This window comes from Megalobrama amblycephala, linkage group LG14, assembly GCF_018812025.1.
Source record: "Megalobrama amblycephala isolate DHTTF-2021 linkage group LG14, ASM1881202v1, whole genome shotgun sequence".
Lineage (NCBI taxonomy): Eukaryota > Metazoa > Chordata > Actinopteri > Cypriniformes > Xenocyprididae > Megalobrama > Megalobrama amblycephala.
This window is the reverse complement of record NC_063057.1, coordinates 4,916,225-4,931,504: the sequence shown is the minus strand read 5'-3', so window position 1 is coordinate 4,931,504 and position 15,280 is coordinate 4,916,225. Positions and strand designations below refer to the sequence as shown.

Below are 15,280 nucleotides of genomic sequence, written 5' to 3'. Positions count from 1 at the left end.
TAATAGCTGTTAATGATGGAATATATCTACATACTCTTTTCAAAAGAGCAAAGAAAAAAATCTTGTTTATCCTACTATATCCCTGTAAAACAAGCAACAATGAAATGTTCTTCCTCAAGATGACAGTGAGCCCTACAGCAACAAATCGCTGTATCATGCCATAAGGAGTGAAGGACAGGCGTAAAGGTCTTACTTCATTTCCAGCACCTCCTCCAGGTGCTTTCTGCGCTCTGCCCTCAGCGTGGTCAGGTGGGCCTCCTTCTCCGCCAAGGACTGCTGGGTGGACGACAGCTTGGCCTTCATGGACTCCAGCTCTTGCTTCACCTTTTCCATGGCAGCCAACAGCTCCTCCATCTGTCCATGCAAACAAATAAACATGTTTGTGCTGATGAACAATAACACAACAACAAACAAGCAGAAGGACAAAAACATAATCCCACAGAAACCTTAGATAAGACAGAACGCAAACAAATATGTTGAGTGAACACACAGCAGGCCAAGAGCGAAGCACACAGGGACACAAATGGATTTGTGCACAGGAAAATGGATCAGTGTCAAAAAAAGAGATTAAAACCATGAGGAAAACAATGCAAAAATAGTAAAGAGATTCATATAATAGTCTCAAAGACAGCAGGTGAGATAAAATAAGAAAAAACGATGAACACAAGACCATGTGTGTGAGTGTGTAAGAGTGTTACTCCAGATGTATTAACTACATAACTTCATGATGAGGTTTGTCATACATCACATCCCTAGAGTTATTTCACTCCATTTTGTTTTTGAAAAGGTGGATGTTCTCCATTTCTGACTGTGATTTTTCTTTCCTCCTCTCCCTCCATTTCCACACTATGTTTATAACTCGGAGTAACAGGAGCGAGTGAATGAGGAGGATAAATCAAGTGGCGTGGCAGGTTTATGTATTCCATGGAAGGCAAGGTTTAGCGACTTGGCTCAAAGCGGTTCTCACAGCCTCCTCGACCGCTTGCGGTTCAACCCGGGACTCTCTGAAATCTCTGTTCTCGCAGGAAACTGCGTAGGCCTCGGGCGGCGATCTGTGCAGTCTCCTTCGTCTGTTCTCTATGTTTATCCATCCTTCCCTGCTCTGTGTTTCATCAGCTTTTGTTCCATCCATACAACAGACACTGCTGCATAGAATCAAATCCAAAAATATTTCACTAAAAATCCTTTTCAAGCTTCACAAACAACGCAAAATGAAGTACTTGATACGATCGTGCGCTATAATCCAAGTCCTATGAAGACATCACAATAGATTTGTGCAAAAAAATAAAAAATAAAATTGAAGACATTATTCACTGATAATCTTTCCCTCCACTGGCCTGTTAAGCATTGCGACCAATACAATGAGGTCAGTGAGTGAACTCGAGAACCAGATCGGTCTGATTCATGAATGAATCACAGATCAGTTTTGTCAACAGGATTAACTAATTGACTGTAAATATCTGACTCAAAAGAGTAATTCGGTTTTTTGGTCAGTGAGTTGAACCGGATGAGTCTGATTCATGAATGAATCATTTACATCAGTTTTGTAAGCAGGATAAAGTAATTCACTGAAAAGATCTGACTCAAAAGAGTGATTCATTCACAAATTGGGCAGTGATGTCAGTGAGTTGAACTCGAGAACCAAATTAGTCAGATTCATGAATGAATCATTCAGATCAGTTTTGTGAACAGGATCAATCAATTCATTAAAAAGAACTGACTCAAAGCCCTGTTTGAACCTGGTATTAAGATGTGTTTTGGTCGATCGGATCACAAATGGATGACACTAAATACAGGTGTAAACGGAGTCTAAAACGTTTTTAGGCTTGTCCACTTTCGACCACTTCCAGAGGTAGTCAAAAATACATTCGACAGGATTGCTTTCGTAGTTTAAACTTTCATGTGGTTGAATGTGTTCAAACAGCCACAAAAGACCGTCTACTCTCCACCTACTGACCTAATGCCTAAACATTATGTGAAGCGCACTAACCAGATGGGAATTAAACATTGTCAGCGGAAGACCCAAGTTTGGTTTGAAGATGAAAAATGTACCAAGCACAATGCTCTCTCACCATTCCTGATTTCTAACACACATTCACTGCGGTCTTGCGGCTGTCAAAGAAGAAATGAAAGCTGCTGCTCTCAGTATGTTTTCCTGTCATCTCCTTTCATGTTCATATGTAAATTTTATTAGCTTATTTCGTCCAATAGATCAAAAGATCTGAAAAAATTCTCTCCACTCGAAGAAATCAGGACAGACGTGGTTGAAAGTGGACCAAAGAGACAGATTAAAACACGAGATGTAAACGGGAGGGAGTTTCCTTCGTCTACTTGTGACTCGATCGACCAAAATGCATCTCAATACCAGGTGGAAACCGGGCCAAAAGAGCGATTCATTCACAAATTGGACATCCAGTATCCATTTGGATGATGAGAAATCAGCCACAGTATGGCTCCAGTGCACTAACCACACTCCAGCTACAGGTGGAGAGGAGAGAGAGTGATAGAGCCAATTCAGTGGATAGGGATTATTAGGAGGCCATGATTGATAGGGGCCAATGGAGGGAATTTGGCCAAGAAACAGGGTTACACCCCTACTCTTTAAAAAGTGCCAGAGATTCGGTTTAACATCTCATCCGAAGGATGGAGCTTGTTATAGTATAGTGTCCCCATCCCTATACTGGGGCATTAGGGCCCACACGGACCACAGGGTGAGCACCCCCTGCTGGCCTCACTAACACCTCTTCCAGCAGCAATCTAGTTTTTCCCAGGAGGTCTCCCATCCAGGTACTGAGCAGGCTCAACCCTGCTTAGCTTCAGTGGGCAACCAGTCTTGGGCTACAGGGTGATAAGGCTGTGGATTTACTTCAATTCAGGTAGTATACCTTTATAAGACTTGAATATAGCACACAAGTCCACTTGGACCACTTTTATCATACTGTTGTGGTGCTTTTTGACCGTCCCTGTCCTCATTCACTTCATCATTACATCAGAAAATTAATTAACACTCTGAGGTCTAAAAACGCGCCGGCGCGTTTTGCAGGTTTTTTTTCACATTGCAGCAAAACAGACTTAAAATACTCTGTCATTTTTTGTCATAGAAACATAAGTAATACATCAATTGAAACTATAGAATATCTCCTTTTATTTGTATACACTCAGAGTAAAAACAAAATGTTGTGCTTTTTGTAAAATAAAGAAAACTAACATGATGCGTGATCTCTCATCTCCCTCTGAACGAAGTCCAATCTGATAGTTCTCAGAAAATGAACTGTAACTTAGTGAATACTAATCACAAAAAATTCATACTTATGTCTAACAAAACGTTGAAATGTCAGGTTTTAAATCGTGCAAGTCAAATCGAAAACAAACATTCTGTGTTTATGTAATCTGTATGAAAAGAGAGCCATGTCAGAAGTCCGTGATTCAGCTCATTACCCACTAATGCGGCCACACCCACGGAGCCAGCGCTATTCACAGGCAAATTCAGAGACAACACATGCATTCATCATCTCAATCGTGTATTTATTGCCTTGAAAATTGTTTATCTGGATGAAAAAGCCATGGTTAGCGATCTCTGGAAGACATTCAGTAAATTCCTGTTTGTTTTCTTCTATTGATAAGTTTTAAGTGAGTTTTTGTTTCTTTAGCGCCCTCCGGCTGTAGTATGAATTGGTAAACACCATTCATGGAATATCGTCTTCTTCTTAGGTGAATTTGTGGACTAAAATGCACAGAGCGCCCTCCGGCTGCAGTATGAATTGCAAACACCAGCGCTCATAGAGATAACAATGAATATTAAATAAAAAATAACTCCTCTGTATAGAAAATTGACATAAACATATGAGAATCCTATATTTCTCCAAATGTGCATGCTTTTAAACTAAAAGCCTATATTCAGACTCTTTGCATCACAGAAATACATTATATTTTAAAGTATAATATAAAACCATTATTTTATATTGTAATAAAATTTTTCTGTATGTTTCATATACCATGATGAGCTTGAGACATCACAGAAGTTTTTTTTCACAGCCTACCTGACTGAAATGCCTCATTAATATGCAAGTCTTTTCAGGTCATTACTATTCAATTCTTTTGTCTTCACAGGTGAGAATGAGCCATTATTCATGGAGATTCACGCCTCCTCGCATACCGTGTTTCTTGGCAAAAAGTGTCTTACAAAAACTAAATCAGTATATTGTTATAAATGAAAGAGTAGTCAGCATAATTTTTACATAATTTTGAAGCAAAAACTCTAGTCTACAACCTTCAATACCCAAAAGTCTTGTGAACACAGATTTAATATACTTTTATTGGCCTTATATCAGTGACTTAAGTTTTTTGTTTTTTCAGTAACCACGCATAAACGTTATTCCTTCAAAAACACAAACATGTACACACATGTTCCTCACATATTATGGTAGCCTAGTTTGTGCTGAATACAGTGTAATGACACTTGTGTCATTAATATGTTTATGAACAACTGAAAAAAGCACAAATGTCAGGGCATGTCAAAACTTCTCCAGGCCCCAAATCAGCCTCAGACTCCAGAGGGTTAAAACATCAACAATTCCCCATTTTCCTCAAAAGAAAGTCATGCAGGTTTGGAATGAAATGAGGGTGAGTAAATTACGACAATATTTTCATTTTAGGTGAACTATTCATTATTAAAACATTCACTGACAGTTTCATAACACTGCCACCCAACGAATGCATTTTGAGTTTTGTGAGCACTAGAGATGTTTTCTAGCAGAGTATTTGGGGGCAACCGGCAGAAACACCACCAAAGCAAGAATTAGCTGTGAGATTATAATCCCCTTTGGAGAAAAAAAAAAAAACACAATACAAGTGTATGTGTGAGCCACAGTGCTGCCCTCTGGTGGCTGGAGGTTCTGCAGGGTCTGTGAGAGCGCTCAATCCAGCTGTCATCATAAGTCATCTGCCTAATGTACTACACCCGAGCCAAGCCTAGTGAACAAGCTACCAAAACCCGCTCGGCCAAATTTACTGCCGTCTGCTTTCCAGTCTCGCACTCCTATGCTCTTGTTCGTCATCTCATACCACACCAAACTCACACAGGGTTGATACTGAACAGCAACAAATGGGTTGTGACTAAAACACAAGGATGATGGTGCCTCCCCTGGGCACGTGAAATCCACCGGCAAATTCCACCTGACAGGATCAGGTAAGTGAGGGCTCACCGGAATGGCTTATGTTAAAATGTAATGCATGTCAAATTAAAATATAAGGAAGAGGAAATCATTATTCATGTGGAGACAGGCCAGGCAAACGTTCTTTTTACCTCAAACGCAGAGCACAGGTCACATCTTAGACGAATAAAACTGGCAAGAGTCTGAGTGGACATAAAGACAGTAATATTTTTCACAGATAAAAAAAAAAAAAAAACACTAGCAAAATTCTCTCTTGGCAAACAAAGTGAGAGGGAATCGAGACTGCCTGCCTCAGGCCCCCTAGTATGAGCAGAAAAAAATATTTAAACACTGGCAGCATCAGTTTCACTGCCAGTGGCAACCCTGTGGTGAGGGCGGAGCAACGGGTCTGTCCGTTAAAACGGAGCAGCCAATGAGAGGTGAGGGGGCAAAGACGGAACCGTGAGAACTTTACCGCATTTTTATTTAACAGCACACAAAAATCTCGACGAAATTTCCCGCTGTTGTGCAACCATACGTACACACACACACACACACACACACACACACACAGCAGCAGCAGCGGAGCGGTTAACTAATCAGTCCAGGATGTGCGAGAGGCGATATGGTGTCACCGTGCCTGGAGGGGAGATATCTGAACTGAATCCATCCTCGGTGACCAAACATCATCTGGAACGAATGGATTCGAATGAATTTACAGTGTGCTTGGTCAGTGTTACTGTAAAAGTATTTAGTAAGCGCTGCCTGGAGCCAAATTCGCAAAGCCATCGAGTTAAGTCATTCATTAGGAGAAAATTAACAGATTTTAAAGGTCTGACTAAAGGCCTGGCAGACTGATGGGAAAGCCAAATCGCACACAAAAAAAATGTAAAGCCTACATAAGGTATCCTAGACATTATGGTTCCTAGAACTCTATAGTGTGGATTTGAGAACTGGTTTTTACTCAGAACCGGATCCATTTTTTTTTTTTTTTAAATGAAACGTTTGACGAAAAAAATGATTTTCATTATGTCCAGTTCTGTGACCTCCTCCTTCCATAGATGTTGTGGAGAAACACCATACTAATACACAGTGTTTTCTGAACTTTGAATGTTGAATTTTGCTGATATTGAACCTACACATAATAAAATAAAATAAAATAAAATAATAAAATAAAATAAAATAATAAAATAAAATAATAAAATAAAATAAAATAAAATAAAATAAAATAAAATAAAATAAAATTACTAATTAATAAAATAAATTAATAAAATAATTAATAAAACTAATTAATAAAAATTAATACAATTAATTGATAAAATAAAACATAATATAAAATAAAATAATAAGTAAACAAATAAAAGGTAAAAAAAAAAAGTTATATTGCTTGATTTTTTTGGGGGGGGGTTTTAATGCCAAAAACCCTCTAAATGTGAACCCCTTGCAAAGAAGCCCCTTCATAAAATATAAAGACAGAATATTTATTTTCTAGTACATACATTTATGCTGTGTGTGAACATGTACTGAAGTCATAAATATATAAATATATATATATATATATATATATATATATATATATATATATATATATATATATATATAAATAAATACAAATGTGTGTATATGTGTGTGTGTGTGTGTGTTTGTGTGTGTGTGTGTGTGTGCGTGTATTTAATAGTGCATCTCAAAATAAACATGAAAAATAAATGCAGCTATTTTTTAAATCTGTTTTACCCAGACCCCCTTGCAGCCTTTTGGGGGGTCATGGAGCAGAGTTTGGAGAAGGGGAAAAAAAGAAAAAAAGAAAAAGAAAAACTGGATTAGTAAATGTTTGGACCAATAAGGTGCTTTTTCAAAAGTACTAAAATAATTATTAATGTAATAATGAATCCCATCACTAGAGTTTGCTGAAAATTCTCTAAAAGAAAAGCAGAAATATTAAAACCAATGCAAAGACTGCTTTCAGCAAATACTTGCTTGTGGTGTTGCCTTCTCTGATAGAGGAATGGATGGTGTGTGTGTGCGTGTATAAAAGAACAAGGTGGCATGCAGCGCATGTTTTCTCAAGGGAGTACAAACTAACCTCAGATGTTAGTCAAGTCGTAAAAAAACGCTGCAGTGAATTATGACACCTCGGGTGTGAAAAATTGAGCACTTCACTGGGTGATGATAACACCACTTCCTTTCTCACACTGGGAGCGTGGACCAGTAAGGCAAGAGGAGTACAGATCAAAGCGTTCAAGATGCACGTCCTTTAACCGATCTTCACAGTCCGGCTTCAGCCTCTGCAAGTGTTTTTACGACTTGGAGTAATTGCTCACATCAGTTGTGACGTACCGTCTATGGAATTGATAACAGTGATTTTCTCCTTTTTTGTTTAATTTAAGGCTGGCTGCTCAAAACCGGTGTCAGAAACAGGCCTTGGGGAAAGGAAGAGGATCTGTCAGTGATCAAGGAGAAGAGTGATAAAAAGAACAGGAAAAGAGGGGGGGGGGGGGGGGGGGGGGACTGAAGCAGGGTCAGAGGGGCTGGAACAGATGCCTCATCAGATGAGGGAAGGCTCGTGGACATAAGCAAAGAATGAAGCAGAGAGCAGTATACTTGCCTCTTTACGCTACAAGAGAGCAGAACAAGAGAGAAAGAAACACAGAAATAGGTAAATGCAATGCACCAAAAGGAAATATTAGCAAAATCTGAAAGAAAAAAATAGACAACGAAAAGCATTGCCTTTTCAAAAAATGTGGTGCTCTAAATGGCTAAAAAATGATGTTGAGGGGCAATTGAACCACGTACAAGGAGTAAAAGGCGAAAATTGGAGAATGTTTTGTTCAAATTGTCTGCAGAAAATGAAGTGACAGATGCTGATTGCAAAAGTAAGAAGTACTGTGACTGTACCATGGTACTGTATACAGTATATATCAGTGGTTCTCAACTGGTTTGGCCATGGGACCCACATTTTCCCATGGTCATGAAGCTCTGAATCAAATTTTTAGGAATTTGAATATTTCTCAAAAATGGTAACGTCCCACTACACTTAACATACACATACATTTTAAGAATTTCACTGACGCTGATAAATAAACAGTATAAGTTAAGGAGTTTCAATTAGTTTTTGTTAATACAATACAGTTAGTAAGTTGGTATGAGCGACCACAGTCATCAAAAAGAAATAATTTGTGGTATTTTGGGTTTAAGGTTACAGTTACCATGGTAAATACACAACACTAACATGAACTGTTAATAAAATAAATGGTCATTGATCCTGATGAATACAATAAACATCATAGCTGCATGCAAAACCTTCCCGGCTAATGCACAATGTACCACTTACATAATTTATTGGTACTTTTTTGGTCATTTTGATTGACAATGTACAGTAACTACAACATTGCCTGCTCATAATTTTAACAGCAAAAATGAGTTCTGGACAACGCGAGATGCAGATCAGTGGAACGAAGCTCGAGATGCTGTAAAAGAGACGAGTGCAAGAGTCAAACATGTCCGTCTACCGCCTTTACGTAGAAGAACAATGGAAAAGTAGTACAGTTGAATGGAAAAACTCATTCTGTGTGACAGAAAAGCAGAGTCCTTGCCGAAGCGTCGACAGCTTTCACGAATATTTTCAAAGTCTTGCATCAAAAAAAAAAATTTAATTAAGTTTTTGTTGTTTCTTTGACTACACACTCCACAGCCGACTCTAAATGGTCTTGCGACCCACTTTTGGGCTGCGACCCACCGGTTGAGAAACAGTGGTAGATATGATGGGAACACCTTGATACTTTAATATAACTCATGGTACTGAATAATTACTCCACTCGTATATCAATTACTGGTATTCCAAGATGTTTTAGAGTACCACAGTACCATCATGGTAATGGTTAGAGAGTCATACTAGTAACCTGAAGGTTGCAGATTCAATTCTTGATACCGGCAGGAAATTACTCGAGCAAGGCACCTAAACCCCCAATCACTCCCCAGGTGCCACAGCAAAAACTGCTGCCCACTGCTCCAGGTGTGTGTGTCCACAGTTTGCAGTGTGTGTTCACTACTCACTACTTCTAATGTGTGTGCACTAACTTGGATGGGTTAAATGCAGAGGACAAATTACGAATATGGGTTACCATACTTGGCCTTCACGTGTTGCTTTCACTTAATTTTTACCCATCCTCACAAAGGGCTGACCTTTACAAAAAACTAAGAGGTATGAGATGGTAATACCATGGTACTTTAACATACATCATGGTACTCACTGATTACCATATTGACATCCCATGGTATTTGCATAGCACTTCAAAGAATACAAAGGCATAAGTGTCACGTAGTGTCCACAAAAAAGGTACTGCTCCATGTTCTAAAAACATGGTAATACCACAGTGCAAGTGGAAGACATCATATTGGTTTGTTATTGATGTGCACTGAGGTGATGAGATCACGGTGGGCGTTAGATCAGGGCCTTCTCTTCAGCCCGTGCCGAGCTCAGAAGCTTCTAATCACCTCCTGTGAGAGATATATCCAGACTAACCCAGATGCTCGGAGCAGAAACATAACACTAATAAAAAGTGCTTAATGCAGCAGCGTGCTGTTTTTCTCCTGCTCTCTCTCCCCTTCTCCTCATCCGTCTCTTCCTACTCTCTCTTCCCTGGCTGCCAAAAGAGCAGCCTCGTCCTCAACGGTGAGCGTAAAGCCAATTTCAACAAGCTGGTCTTTGGATCCTGCTGTGTTTTGGGTGCTGAGCTTTGTGTCTGGATCTCAGCTGGTTGGGAATATTAGCAGAGGAGGGAGTTTTATTTCCCTCTAAAGTTTTATCATAAAAATCCAGGCTGTTTCTGACGATGGCTCGAATACAATCTTGAGAAAGAGCAGCGGCAGCTGTAAGAGCTATTTATTCTTTGACTAATTTCCATGTCTGTTTTTGGCCTTGGAGTGCTTGGAGAACTCACAGTCTGCCATGGCTCTGCCATCACGCTGCCCCCTGCAGTATGGAGTGAGAACTGACTGTGAATCTGACTGACTGCTTGAGATTTTGACAGTGTCTCTTGATTGGTTCAGAGTGAGCTAACTGTCAAAACAGCCTATTTATACCTTTTTTTTTTTGAGAAACAATTCACCCAAAAATGAAAATTTTATCACAATTCCTCATGGTGGAACAGACTTTTGGTGTTTTTCTCACTCAAAGCTATCAATATAGCATAGGAGACCACTTATATGATGCTTTTATGATGTTTTTTGTCCCATCCTCAGTCACTTCTATTGTATAGAAAAGAGCAGCGTGGACATTCTGCTAAACGTCTCCTTTTGTGTCCCACCGAAATGGATTTAAAACAACATAAGAGAGCAAATTACGACAGAATACTGAGTTTGGGGTGAACTACGCTGTGATTAGCAGTGTAACTATTGACCGCTTGTTTATATAACAAGTATTTAGAGTTACATGCAACGGGGAAACTCAACTTCCCACTGCAGAAACAGAATTGTGTTGGACGCACTACATAAAAGTTAAATCAAAACATAACTCATCCTGATAGACAGACGCAAATGAGCATGACTTCCCAATATAATGGAAAGAAAGCAGGGGGAAAGCATAAGAGAGGCCTTCCACATAAAATAATGATCTGATAGAGCTCATCTTCAGGGAACAGTCAATAAATTGCGCTCTGTCAGTGGTTAAGCTTCCTATATGGAAAAATTTGGTTTGGATCAGGACCAAAAGCCATATTTATAGAACACCCCAATCTAAATGAGAAAAAAAGGTCACTGAGATGCAGCGAAACTGATGAAAAGCACAAAACTCAAATCATTCCTTGTAAAAAGAAAGAAAACATTAATCGAGCCATACCTTGAGCCGCTTTAAGCCAGTGCGGCCGGAGTCATGCATTAGGTCATGAGAGCGCTTCGCACAGGCAGTGAGCGATGGACAGGAAATAGAGAAAAAGAGGGAATATAGAAAAAGTCAAAGACAGAACAGAGCAAAACAGAACAACAGTTTGAAACAAACCACGCAAAATGAAAATTGGAAGCAGAGGAAGAGGGGCTAGAGAAAGAGAAAGAGGATGGTAACCATGGATACGGCGTGACAACAGCGAAACGTCTGAGCGAGAACAGGTTCAGAGCGGAAAAGAGATCCATACGGGATTGGGTCGGGCCGGCAGGGGAAAGGGGGAAACTTGTGGTGAAAGAGGAAGGGCGATTTCGAGACATCCCATCATCCCCGGTCAACATGAGCAGAGAGATTGAGGCTTTCTTTGGTCCACTGCCTCCAGGGAAGGTTATGAAGTATGTCATTTCGCTGCTGAATCATGTCTGGAGACTGGACGTGTGTTTTCATGTGGTCTCGGGCAAACGTTTTCACTGGCCCCGCATGAGCGGCTGGTCGCTTTCGTACATCCCGGCCGTAAATCCCGTGCCGGGGCTGAGTGACTGGTGTCACTGCACACACCGAAGGCCCTGTGTAGGAAAAAAAAACGCCCCCCCTTTTCTCTCTGCGACCACATTTGCCCTTACTAGCACATGACTCATTAAAGCAGTTGCTGCAACGGGTTTGGCAGGACGATAACGCTCATGAAAGCATCAGCTAAAATAAGCCGGGCTCATCTGCTAAACAAGCACACTGAACAGATGGAGAAAACATTGTTTTGACACCCAGGTCCTCTGATACAGCAGCCCACACTCCTGAAATATCATCACTGACAGGAAGATGGAGTGGGAAAATAGGGGGAAAACTTGAAGGAATAATTTAGGCAAAAATGAAAAATCGTTTACTCATGTTGTTCCAAACCTTTATGACCTTTCTTCTTCGGAGCACAAAAGAATAATGTTGATTCATGCCATTATTCATTCTTCTCTGCTGCAGCTCTCAAATCAAATATGCCACAAGTTTGATGACATCACAAGACACGCAAGCACCTTGTCAAATGCCGACTTAAATGGCAGGGGTAACGACTTCAGTTCAAGTCTGTTTGTCACACAAAGCCATCACATGGCTTTAAAAGACTTATTGCACACAAGCTGTATAAACTATAAAAATTGCATCAACACTAAGAATTGAACAATAAGGTTCAATTTAATAAAAGTAATGCATTAGGAATCAACTAATGAGGAACAACTACTGTATATTTTACAGCATTTAATAATATAGCTTAATGTTAATTAGAATAAATATACATTTGTCCAATGTTATGTCCGTTTCATGTCTGTTCATATAACTTAAAGTGTCAAAAATGTATTAGTACAATAAATAACAAGTATACTAGTTATTTGGGGGACTGTTTATTCAAATCGTCGTTCTCCTTTGCATTTATATGTATTTATTAAATTAAATTTCATTGATTGAAAATATTATGCAAGTACAACTCTCCTGCTGGGAGATGAATGCATGCATGAATAAATGGGTTGAAAAAAAAAAAAAAATGTATTAATATATTTATAAATTAATATTAACCAAGGCCGTAACCATGTCTTTACATTGGGGGGACTAGGAATTAAATAATTAAAAGGTATTTAAGGGAATAACGGAAAAAAAAAAAGAAAAAAAAAAAACCAACTATTGTATTAAGTAATAAATTTAAACTATTTTTTGATAATTATATATATTATATATATATATATATATATATATATATATATATATATATATATATATATATATATATATATATTTTAAAATAGTCACTCTTATATGTATGTCTAATATGGCAAAAACGCAAAGCTTTTCTTGTCACATTCAGTTATGAATTACATTAATCATATTAGGTTCAAATCAAATAATAGCACGTTTTCTATTCAAAACGGCTACATTTCATAAAAATGTCAAGTAGTTTGCATCACTGGATATTACTGTCAGTCGCTGAATATTTCAATCATAAAACAGTCATCAAATATTAAATGTTTAGCTACTTACTCGCCACATACTCTTTCACTGCTAAAACGAAAGTGTCACATTGGAATTCGTGCTTGTCTTTGGTGAACAGTAAGCCCTGCCTTCTTTGATTTTATTGGCCAGCTCACTCATTCTGACAGTGATAAGCGCTGTTAGACCGCTGAGGCAGACCAGCCTAAAAATGTAACTTTTAAAACTTTTTTTGTCATTCTAACAGCAAACAGAGCAGTGCATAATGGAGTACAGCATCAATAATATCAAATATTGAGGGGGACAATTTGGCCATTTCTAATTATTGGGGGAAACTTAATGTCTTATGGCAGTTAAGGCCCCGATATTAACCAAGATTAATAAATGCTGTAAAATTGAAGAAACTGTTCCTTGTTCATTCTTAATACCTCATGCATTAATAATCTAAACAAATTTAACCTTTGTGTAAAATGTTACCAAAACTGTATATGGATTTGGAATGACATAAAAGTGAGACAGAATTCCATGTTCATTTGTGGTCATATATTCCTTTAAGAAAGAATGAAGAATAGTAGCACTCTAGTAGAAGACATTCACACTGACCTGTGTAATTGTGAGAAATATTTCAGGCTCGGTACACATGATAACTCATAGAAACACATGTTTGGATTCATATTTCCAAATTTCATTAGCTGCATGAATGGAGCAAACAACTTGTAGCTCTCCCATGCTCTTAAATTAAGTACACATACACAGAAAACTTTAAAGGGAGCCCAACAGACGCATATGGTTTGACGAGAGAGAGAACGGCCTCGTTTTTGGCCAGAGGCTCGCTTTTATGTCAGCGTAACAAAGAGCAGTCGCCCCCGTCCCCATACATTTAAGACCAACTTACTGACAGCAATTTGTACAGGCACCGTGCTCGGTCCAACATGTGCTCTGCACAATGCGAACTATGAGATGAACAGCTATTGGAGGAAATTGAACACAGAGCTAAAGACGAACGCTTGCGTATGATTGGCACAACAGAGGGTGTGGTGAAGCAACGCAGGGACATTAATTAAATAGCCGAGGAGAGACTCTGTGTGTGCGCAAGGAAAAATGTGTGCGTGTGCGAGAAGCTAATTAGATTTTGCACGGTTTAATGCAGGACCACAAATTACGCATTTAAAAACATGTCTGCCAATTGCCAGTGAGGCAAGCTGCCATCCATTTTTCTCTCCCAATCATGTAGCTCATAACTCCTAAAATATGTAACCCGGAATATGAGTTCATTCTTATATAACAGGTGCCAGGGTGGGGAGGAACTTCTAACGGCGATATCCTGAGTGCATATAGCGAGACTTGATGCGGCTGGGACGTCGGTAATGAGCGTGGAGACTGGCTCCGGAGGGTGGCACTTGTACTGTCCCCATTTCCTCTTCTCTCCGGGCCCAAATGAGGGGGCCGGCCAGGCTTAGCAGCAGCGTTGGCTCCCGCCTCAGCCCCCGGCTCTAATTAACCTCCAGGGGATTGGAGCGGAGGTCCGCCCGGCGGTGAAGAAACTCTAGGCCACGATACGTTCCTGAGACTGCAACGCGCAGTGGGACGACGCTCAGCCAGCCATGCGAAATCTCTAGAAAATAGAAAGAAAAGGAAGGAAACGGCAGGGCGCCAGGATCCACAGAAGGTAGAACAAACCATTAAGGGTTTAAAAATGAATTTCTCAATTGAGCCAAGTTAGATGGACAGAGAAGGAGAAAGGAGAGGGAAAAGTTCAGGGAATTCAGGTAAAGGGGAAGAAAGATTTTGGCAGCTGCTTTGCGCTCCGTTTCAAAGCTTGACTGGCTTGCTTGTGTTGTCCGGTTCATGGAGGACTCGTTCGGAGAAGGTTATAGGAGTTTGATGCTATCTCCAGGGCTCCAAAGACAGCTGGACTGTGGTGCAATTCGCATTGATGCCTTTAAAAAATGTAAAATTGGGCCGGAACGACCTGGGAAAGGCATTCCAGCATCTTCAAATGATAAAATACCAAATTATTGGTCAAATCAATCCATTTCCAGGATGTTCCAGTCCAGGACACACAAGTTCATTGATGGTTCACCCTTAAAATAAGAATCATCATTTACTCACCATCAAGTCATACCAAAAACATAAGACTTAAACAAATTACACAAATTGCAAATTATTTTTAATGAAACTTGAGACATTGAAAGTCCAGGTAACCAAAACTTAGAAAATCCAAAAAGGTCATAAGTGCATTGTAAAATGAATCCATATATCGAGTGGTTTGAATAGCTTT

The 15,280-nt window shown here is 39.4% G+C and overlaps 1 protein-coding gene across 11 annotated transcripts in view; it reads right to left on the bottom strand.

The window, feature by feature from the left end:
• erc1b (ELKS/RAB6-interacting/CAST family member 1b) overlaps nucleotides 1-15,280 on the bottom strand; it is a 236,800-nt gene that overhangs the window by 106,818 nt on the left and 114,702 nt on the right. For all 11 annotated transcript variants that reach the window (XM_048155759.1, XM_048155760.1, XM_048155768.1 and 8 more), the window contains one exon: nucleotides 194-354. In XM_048155759.1, coding sequence (XP_048011716.1) covers nucleotides 194-354 — 161 coding nt within the window. The remainder of the gene's footprint in view (nucleotides 1-193; nucleotides 355-15,280) is intronic.